We start from the raw sequence: 9,214 nt of genomic DNA, 5'->3' as shown, positions 1-9,214 counted from the left end.
TAACCACTTCAGCTTTGGCAGACACCACTTCACATACAAGTAAAATTGAGTAGCAGTAATTAACAGAGTCTTAACTTTGGTCTTTCAAGTTTAGAGCCATTACTTACATAGGTTTCTGCCTTGATGTGTATTTCTAAGATGGGTAAAACAGCTATCGCTGGTGCTACAAAGGCTGAGAACCTCCTTATTGGTTCCCTTCCCTGCCCACAGCAAGTGGGAGGTGTGAAACAGGCCTGTGTTCAAATCTGCTTAAGGCAGCGGTTCTCAACCTGTGGGTCACCTGTGGGTCGTGACCCCTTTGTAACAATGAAAATACATCGCAGCATTAGGAAGGTTGAGAACTACTGGCTTAAGGTATTCTCCAGCTTTGACCTTGGGCAAGTTAACCTCTACCTCAATTTCCTCATTTATACAATGGGAATAATAATAACTGCCTCATTAGGTTGTTATAAAGTTAAATGAGTTAAAATACATAAAGAACTTAGAGCAGCCCTTAGCAGAGAGAATGCCATAAATGAGTGCTGGTATTACTACTAACCACACCTCCTCATAGCTAAAGAAATCTAAGACAGGACTATTTTGAGGCCCATTCTTTTGGTAACACTTCATAATTTTGTTTTCAAACAAACCAACAATTAAGGGAAATGGTCATTCTTTCACTCCCTCTCACCCTTCCCACCTCCATCCCCAGCTACCTCCGCAGGAACTGAAATGGTTTCTGTTGCTACAGATTAGTTTGTATTTTCTAGAATTTCATATAAATGGAGTCACAGAGTATCCTTTCGCTTTTTGCCTTCTCTCTCACAACCTGACTTTTCTAAGCGTCACTGCCTGGCTGCATGCATTAAAAGCATACACCTTTTTTGCTGAGTGGTGTTCCTTTCAGAGAATATACCACGATTTATCCATTCACCAGCTGATGGACACCTCTGTCGTCTCCGGTTTGTGGCTACTACAAAGTTCATGTACAAGTCTTTATGGAAACATGTGTTTTAGTTTCTCTTGGGAAGCTAGGAGTGAAATACACATTGACTTCTATAGTGAGTATAAATGTTACTTCCTAAGAAACTGCCAAACTCCTTTCCAAAGTGGTTGGATCATTTTACATTTCCATCAGCAATGTATGAGAGTTAGTAGCGCTGTATCCTTACTAACACTAAGTTCATTAGTCTTTTAAATTTTAGAATTCTAACCACTGTGTGTTGTGGTATCTCACTATGGTTTTAAGTTGCATTTTCCTAATGAGTAACAATGTTGAGTCTCTTTTTAGGTTTTTATTTGCCATTCATGTCTTCTTTGGGTGCAGTATCTGTCCAAACATTTTGGCCATTTTTTTTAATTAGCTAGATTGTTTTCTTAATACTAAGTTCAACAAGTTCCTTATACATTCTGGATATAAGTCTTTTATGAGATTGGTGATTTGTATACATGTCCCAGTCGGTGGCTTGCCTTTCATTCTCTTAATCATGTGTTTTGAAGAGAAGAAGTTTTTATTTTTGATAAGACCAATTTTTAGATTTTTTTTTCATGGATAGTGCTTTTGGTATTATATCCCAAAAATTTTGCCTAACTCATAGTCCCCCAAATTATTATTATTATTTTTGGCTGGGGCTGGGTTTGAACCTGCCACCTCCAGCATATGGGGCCAGTGCCCTACTCCTTCAAGCCACAGGCGCCACCCACCCCCCCAAATTATTTTTATACAAAAGTTATCAATAGGTATGTGTTTGTCATTAACTAGTTTTTCCTAATCTTTGCTTGGTCACAGGTTGGTAATACTGAACTTTATAATGGTGTGTTCCATAAACAAATCTTTATCTTACAATTTTTTTGTTTTCTTCCACAATAATGCTACACAGTACTGCGCAAAGAATACTAAATGAATAATTAACCCACAGTGAGGAACGAATTGCCAGTACATAAACTATAGTTAATAAGATGAACAATTTTTTTTTTTGAGACAGTCTCATTATGTCACCCTGGGTAGAGTGCCGTGGCATCACTGCTCACAGCAACCTCAAATTCTTGGGCTTAAACAATTCATTTGCCTCAGACTCCCAAGTAACTGGGACTACAGGTACCTGCCACAATACCTGGCTATTTTTTTATTTTTATTTTATTTATTTATTTATTTATTTATTTATTTTTGCTGTTTTTGGCCAAGGCTGGGTTTGAACCCACCACCTGCAGCATAGGGGGTCAGCGCCCTACTCCTTTGAGCCATAGGTGCCGCCCCTACACCCAGCTATTTTTTTGTTGCAGTTGTTTAACTGGCCCAGGCTGGGTTCAAACCCTCCACCCTCACTGTATGTGGCTAGCGTCATAACCACTGTGCTATGGGCGCTGAGCCAAGGTGAACATTTTTTAGATTAACATCTTAGAGATCAATTACCCTATTTTTTCCAGGACATGATGTTGCATGGGTCATTGGCTCCACTCAGTATGAAATTTTCTATGCTTTCATGGAACACATTTTACAAATTTTAATGCAATAAACATTTATTGTATATCTATTATGTGCAAATTATTGAGCTAAGTATTACATGGAAATACAGAAATATAAATGATAATAGCTGCCATGCTAGGCACTAAACATTGCATATATTATTTTTATCCTTTACAGATAAGAAAATTAAGCTTAAATGAGGCTAATTAAAGTGTTCAAGGGCACAGCTAGAAGCTGGCTAAGCTAAGATTTATATGTAGACTTGAGTTAGTAAACAGAAGAAGCGTGATTTGAGGCTGTCTGACTGGAAAGACTATTCTTGACAGAGTTCTATGCTAGGGCAATACTGCCACAAATCTCACGTAAAGTACGAATGCTGTTCATTTTGTACCTGAGAAAAATCTTTAGCTGCTACTGGTAAATTAACATCACTTTCTTGTGCTGTCAGAAGTGTCGTGGGGAAAACCAGGTTAGAATTTGGCTGCAACTCCAATTCTTCCAAACTCATTGGACCACGACTAGCACAAGAATCTTCATCAATGCCATCTGTTATCAAAAATGAAAACAAAAAGTTAAGATAAAATGTTAAATTTACTTTAGAAAACGAACAATTGACTGAAACTTACCAATATTTCTCACTTGTGAAATAGAAATAACAGTGAACTTCAAACAAAAACACTTGGTACCAAGCCTCCATTGCAATTAAAATTAAAGTTCATAGAGAATGCACAAAGCACTTATGTTCTAACAAATCTATTGAATAGTCTAAGATTCCAGTCAATAAACTATCCATATTCAATCTATTTCCACCCCCCTTCCCACATACTAACCCCTAACATTCCTGTTTATCTTTTCTATTACTAAGCATCAATAGAATACTTTCTATCTAAAATGTAATCTTTCGGCTCAGTGCCCATAGCACACTGGTTACGGTGCCAGCCACATACCCCGAGGGTGGTGGGTTCGAACTCAGCCCAGGCCAGCTAAACAACTGCAACAACAACAACAAAATAGCTGGTGGGAGGCACCTGTGGCTCAAAGGAGGAGGGCGCTAGCCCTACTAGAAGTGGTGGGTTCAAACCCAGCCCTGGAAAAAAAATCACTTGAGGCCAGTTCAAGACCAGCTGGGTACAGTGGCTCATGCTTATTATCCTAGCACTCTGGGAGGCCAAGGAGAGTGGATCACTTGAGACCAGCTTGAGCAAGAGCGAGACCTTGTCTCTACTAAAAATAGAAAAACTAGCCACAGGTGTGGCGGGCACGTATAGTTCCAGCTACTCAGGAGGCTGAGGCAAGAGAATTGCTGGAGCCCAGAAGTTTGAGCAATGATGTCACGGCACTCTACCCAGAGTGACTGAGTGAGATTCTGTGTCAAAAAAACCCAACCTAGGCAACTTGGTGAGATCCTTCTTTACAAAAAATAAGAAAAATTAGACAGGCCTGGTGGCAGGCACCTGTATTCCCAGCTACTTGGGAGGCTGAGGCAAGAGGAATGTTTGAGCCCAGCAGTTTGAGGCTGCAGTGAGCTACAATGATGCCATACACTGCAGCCTGGGTGACAGAACAAGACCTTGGGAAGGGGAATAATCTTAAAAGTAAAAGGCAATTTCCTGGTTAGACTATGTTGGTATTGTGGCCGGGCATGGTGGCTCACACCTGTAATCCTAGCACTCTGGGAAGCCAAAGTGGATGAATTGCCCTGAGCTCAGGGGTTCGGGACCAGCCTGAGCCAGAGTGAGAAACCCCCTGCCACCCTCCCATCTCTTAAAAAAAAAAAAGAAAGAAAAGAAAATGTTGGTATTGCTTAGCTCTGTTCTGTAGATAGTTTTCTTCAAATGATCAAGTTCCTCTTTTTCTCATCTAAACAGCATCTCAATCAAATTAATAAAAAGAAAACTAGAGCAGCGATATTCATGCATCTGATGATAATATTAGTGTACATTTGCATTGCACTTTACACTTCACATACTTTCATATACATTATCTTATTTAATTTGAACTTGGCCATCATTCTGTGAGGTAGACATGTCAGATAGTATCAAATCATCTTTCGCTGACAGAATAAAATTCAGAGAAGTCACTGTCCAAAAATCAGAGAGCTTTAGAAAGCTCTCTGAGGAATTAAGTAATAGTTCTTTCTTTCACATTCTTGCTAAAATATTTCTAAGAAAATTTTGTTTTCCCTAATTTATTAATGGCAACCTTTTAAACATAGCATAGTGTGGTACGTGTCATTTTAATCAGAAGAAACAGACCTGAAGAGTTATACATAAATTGTTTAAATGAAACAACATTTTAAAGACACCATGTGTATTTTCCATTTAAAGGCAATCTGTTGATTATTTCCTAGTAGTGAATAATCATATGCTGATATTTTATGTTAATCTAGGTTTTTAAGGGTTTTTTGCATAAAGCAAACTATATCCATTGAGTTTTAATTTTTACTTTCAATCAGTATAAAAGAATTTGTCAAATTAATTACCTCATTAATTCTCACTTAAGTGTCTAGAGTAAGATTAATTTAAATAATGGTAACCATTCCCATAATTTAGAGGAACTAACGAATTAAGCCTTACACTTGCCTCTTTGTATCATGGTATTTTTTTCCTACTCCTATATTACTTATCTAACACTCTTCCTAAGACTGGAACACAGATTAAGAGAAAAGAATGTGCATATAAATGTTGAAAGGGAAGATATTAAACACTCTCTTTGCTGTTGATACAGCACAGACCTAGAAAACCTAGGAACTACAATGAGGAGAAAGAATGCTATCAGAATTAATAAGGGAACGTGGCAATGTGGCTGATAGATACACAAAAAAGTCTTTCTACATATCATAGCTACCTGGCCAAGCCATGAAAACCCAGAAGGTAAAAAGTACAGAATAACTATGTAAAAAATTACGGTTATAGAGCAAAAATTATAAACAATGAATAATATATAAATTTAGAAAAAGATATTTGTAATACAGGTAACAGAAAACATCTAAAATACGGAAATAGCTTTAAAACTTTTTTTTCTTTTGAGACAGAATCTCACTTTGTCATCCTGGGTAGAGTGTGGCATCATAGCTCACAGCAACCTCAAACTCTTGGGCTCAAGAGATTCTCTTGCCTCAGCTTCCCGAGTACCTGAGACTATAGGCACCTGCCATAGTGCCTGGCTATTTTTAGAGATAGGATCTTGCTCTTGCTCAAGCTGGTCTCAACTTGTGAGCTTAGGGGATCCACCTGCCTTGGGCTCCCAGAGTGCTAAGATTACAGGTATGAACCACTGTGCCTGGCCTAGCTTTAAAACTTACCAAAAAAATTATAACCTTACAGTTGGGGAAAGAATTTAGAACAAATTCAAACAGTCAACAAACATATAAATGAAAAGACATATTGGCTGGGCATGGTAACTACTCCTGGAAAGATATTCTATAAATATAGAATAAAACAGTATGGTAGGATATATGTGTGTGAATAAGGTAGCTATCTATGAACAGAGAAATAACTAAATAAATTACTGGAAATCCATACCATAAGCTTTTATACAAATGTTAAAAAGAACAAATTTAAGTAATACCAGTTCACCTAGTGTAATCTATAGGATTTACTGGGTGAAAATAAAATTCAGCCAGTGTTCATGACATGAGCTCAAGTTGTAAAATAATGGTAATCACACATGTCATATATTGCACATGTGCACATATAATTATATAAGTAAAACAGGAAAGGTACATACCAGAATATTGCATACATGAATAGACAGGAGAAAATGTGGGGTGGACAGCAGCACTCAAAAAGGACATAATAGGTTTCAAAGCATAAAACGCCCTATCATTTAACGGATATTTACTTGCACTGCCAACCCTGCCAGATGTCAGGGATAGAACAGTGAATGAGATCAAGTCTATCCTCACATGAGATTACAAAGCAGTGTGATAAGAGAAACATTAGGCAGGTGACATTAGAGGATTATACAGAGTACATGTGACAGCCATGTCACAGCCATGACAAGTGACGAACTCAGAAAAGCTTCTTGACAGCATGTCGTAACAATGCTGCATTTGCTGTGTCTTCTCACCAGTATGCTCCCCGAGTGTGGGTGTCTCACGTGTATAATGCTAGATCCTTATAAGAGGAACACTAAAAATATTATTTTGCTAAAGTCAAATTTAATTGAATCCATCATAAGTTGAAATCCCTAACTTTACTTTCCCAGAATCCCATTGTAATGGACAGCAACTGGGGGAGCCTTTCAGAGAAGATGAAGTTCCCGTGCACTGCAGGAGCCGGCAGCAGGTGTTGGTCTGGCATGTCTGTCTTAACACAGTATTTTAATGAAAGCCAAAGGCACCTCAAATTCAGTATGTATAAAACTCTGTTCACCTTATTTCCTCCTAGTTCTGTTCTTCCTCCATAACTCTCTCAGTGAATGGTATGACCATTCAGCTGATCATTCTAGCTAGAAAACCAGGGATTTCTTAGACTTCTCCCTTCTTTTGCACCTTGCACTTTCAAACTGAGTCCCAACCATTCTCTTCACTGTCTCTCAAATCTGCCTTTTTCTGTCCTCACTGCTGAATAATGTCTCCTCAGGTTTACTCCAATAACTACCTGATCAGGCTCCTGGCCTCCAGTCCTAACCTTTCCAATTTGTCACTTTGTCCTTTGGATGTTCTGCTAAGTAAAAGGTAAATATCATATCCCTCATGTACTTATAATCCTTTATGGATTCATAAATATCATACAACATTCAGAACTGATAAAAATTCAAGTCTGAATTCCCCATGGGAATGAATACAAGGTAAGATTGGCATTGTTTCCCACTTCGTACACAGATGGACCCTTGTTGTCTTGTAGTACATCCCAAACTCCCTGATACACCACCCAGAGTTTGTCATGACCTGGTCTGGACCCACTGCTGCAACACCTCTATTTCCCAGATTAAGCCTTGCTATCTCTTGACTGTTCTGTCTCATCACGTATTCTGCCCCTCAACACCTACGGTGTAGCAAACAGTTATCCATCTTTGAGGACTCACTCTGAGTAAGACTCTCCTCATCTGTGAACTCTTTCTGAAGCACCCTCTCCCACTACAATTGGCCTCTATCTTTACCCTACACAATTTCTTCACGATAACTACCGTAATTCTGCATGTTTTCCGCCTTCTCATCTATTATCCCCTACTAGAGAAAAAACTCACTGTGGACAGGGCCTTACCAAGTTTCATATTCTGAGCATTTAGCACCTTCTCAGAGCATAGCAGGCCCTCAAAAGTGTCTTCTAAATGAGGGAGCGAGTGAAGCATGTAACATTCTTACCACAATTCACCATCTGGTGAATTTCCTCTGAGATACCATTGCACATCAGCTCTTGTGGGAAAACTTTTCGAGGCCCTCACATGTGGGCCGAGTTCCTCTGCACTCCTGCAGCAGCCTGTGCTATTGTGCTAAGCATACAATATTGTCATTGTTATTCACGTCTCCTACAGCAGTGAACTTCCTCGAGAGCAGATATCATCTCTGAATTTCTTCCAGGGTCTAATGTGGTTCTAATATCATGTATAGTACCAAGAACACAGTAGGTATTGGATACAGATTTCCTGAATAAATGTAGAGCTATGATTGCTAGTACTTAAAATACCAGTATACATTTTAGGGTTCCCAAGATAATCTCTTAATGCTGATTTTGTATCTTTTAGTTACTCAATCCACCTGAGAGCTTCAGAATGGCTGCGGACAGGGGTGGGCATTACAGGTTGCAAATAGGACACTTCCCCCCAAATCAGCAGTTGTGGGACCAGGTAAAGTAAGAGATGAGCCTCTGTGAGCAAAACTATTAAAAATCAAATTAAAAGGCATAATATTAGCCACTAGCAGAAAATCTTAAATCAAGAGGAACAGATTAGCTCTCTATAGCACAGTCCTTTTAGACAACTTGAGCAGCTTCTTGTTCTATTAAATGTGTATGAGATGGGGCTTTTACACACACCAGACATTATAAATGAGCAACACTGGCCATGTGCCAGGCACTCGGCTTATTCTTTAACCTGCGTTGTCACTCACTGGCCCTGACAGCCTTAGAAGGTGACTATTACCTCCCAGATAGCCCCTGAGGATCCCACCTCCTCATCTCCTTATTATTTAGAAGTCCCTTCTTAAACGGTTCCAGGATTGGTCTGCGTTATCAACAGAAGATGGCAGAAGTGATGCCACACCACTTGGAGACTAGGTTATGAAAGACATCATGGTTTCCGTCCTGCTCACTTTCTCTGGGTCAACCACTCTGGGGGAAGCCTGCTGCCCATGTCATGAACAGCCCTAGACAACCTCAGACGCTGAGCAAGTGAGGCCTCTTTCCAACAGGCACGGGAGTGAGCTTGGAAAGCTGATCGTCCAACCCTTCATCAAGCCCTCCTATGACCTCAGTGAAAGCCGTCAGCCTCACTGCATCCCCAGGGGACACTCTGGCAACCACCCGGTTAAGCCACTGTAGGATTCATGACTTTTGAGTCTTGATGTTGTCTGAGATAATAAATGTTTGTTGCTGTCAGCTGCTAGATTCAGGAGTAATCTGTTAACATACATAGCAATAGATAAGCAATGACTAATGTCACCGCCACTTGATAAAGAAATGTGGGTTCAGGAGCATTAGGATACTTTGGGAAATATACACAGAGCTGGGATTCAAACCCAAATTCTAAAAGCTCAAACTCTCGTCCTCTCTGTTGTATGGATTCATACATACGCTCAGTCTTTTTTTTTTTTTTTTTTTTTTT

General features: G+C 39.4%; 1 protein-coding gene across 1 annotated transcript in view; it reads right to left on the bottom strand.

Moving 5' to 3' along the window:
- Positions 1 to 9,214, bottom strand: part of KIAA0586 (KIAA0586 ortholog) — a 156,307-nt gene that overhangs the window by 47,484 nt on the left and 99,609 nt on the right. The window contains exon 27 of the mRNA XM_023515871.1: positions 2,838 to 2,992. Within this exon, the coding sequence (XP_023371639.1) occupies positions 2,838 to 2,992 (155 nt within the window). The remainder of the gene's footprint in view (positions 1 to 2,837; positions 2,993 to 9,214) is intronic.

This window comes from Otolemur garnettii, unplaced genomic scaffold, assembly GCF_000181295.1.
Source record: "Otolemur garnettii isolate 467f Iridium unplaced genomic scaffold, OtoGar3 scaffold00081, whole genome shotgun sequence".
Lineage (NCBI taxonomy): Eukaryota > Metazoa > Chordata > Mammalia > Primates > Galagidae > Otolemur > Otolemur garnettii.
Note: the sequence above shows the minus strand (reverse complement) of the source record. Positions and strands in the feature narration are given on the sequence as shown.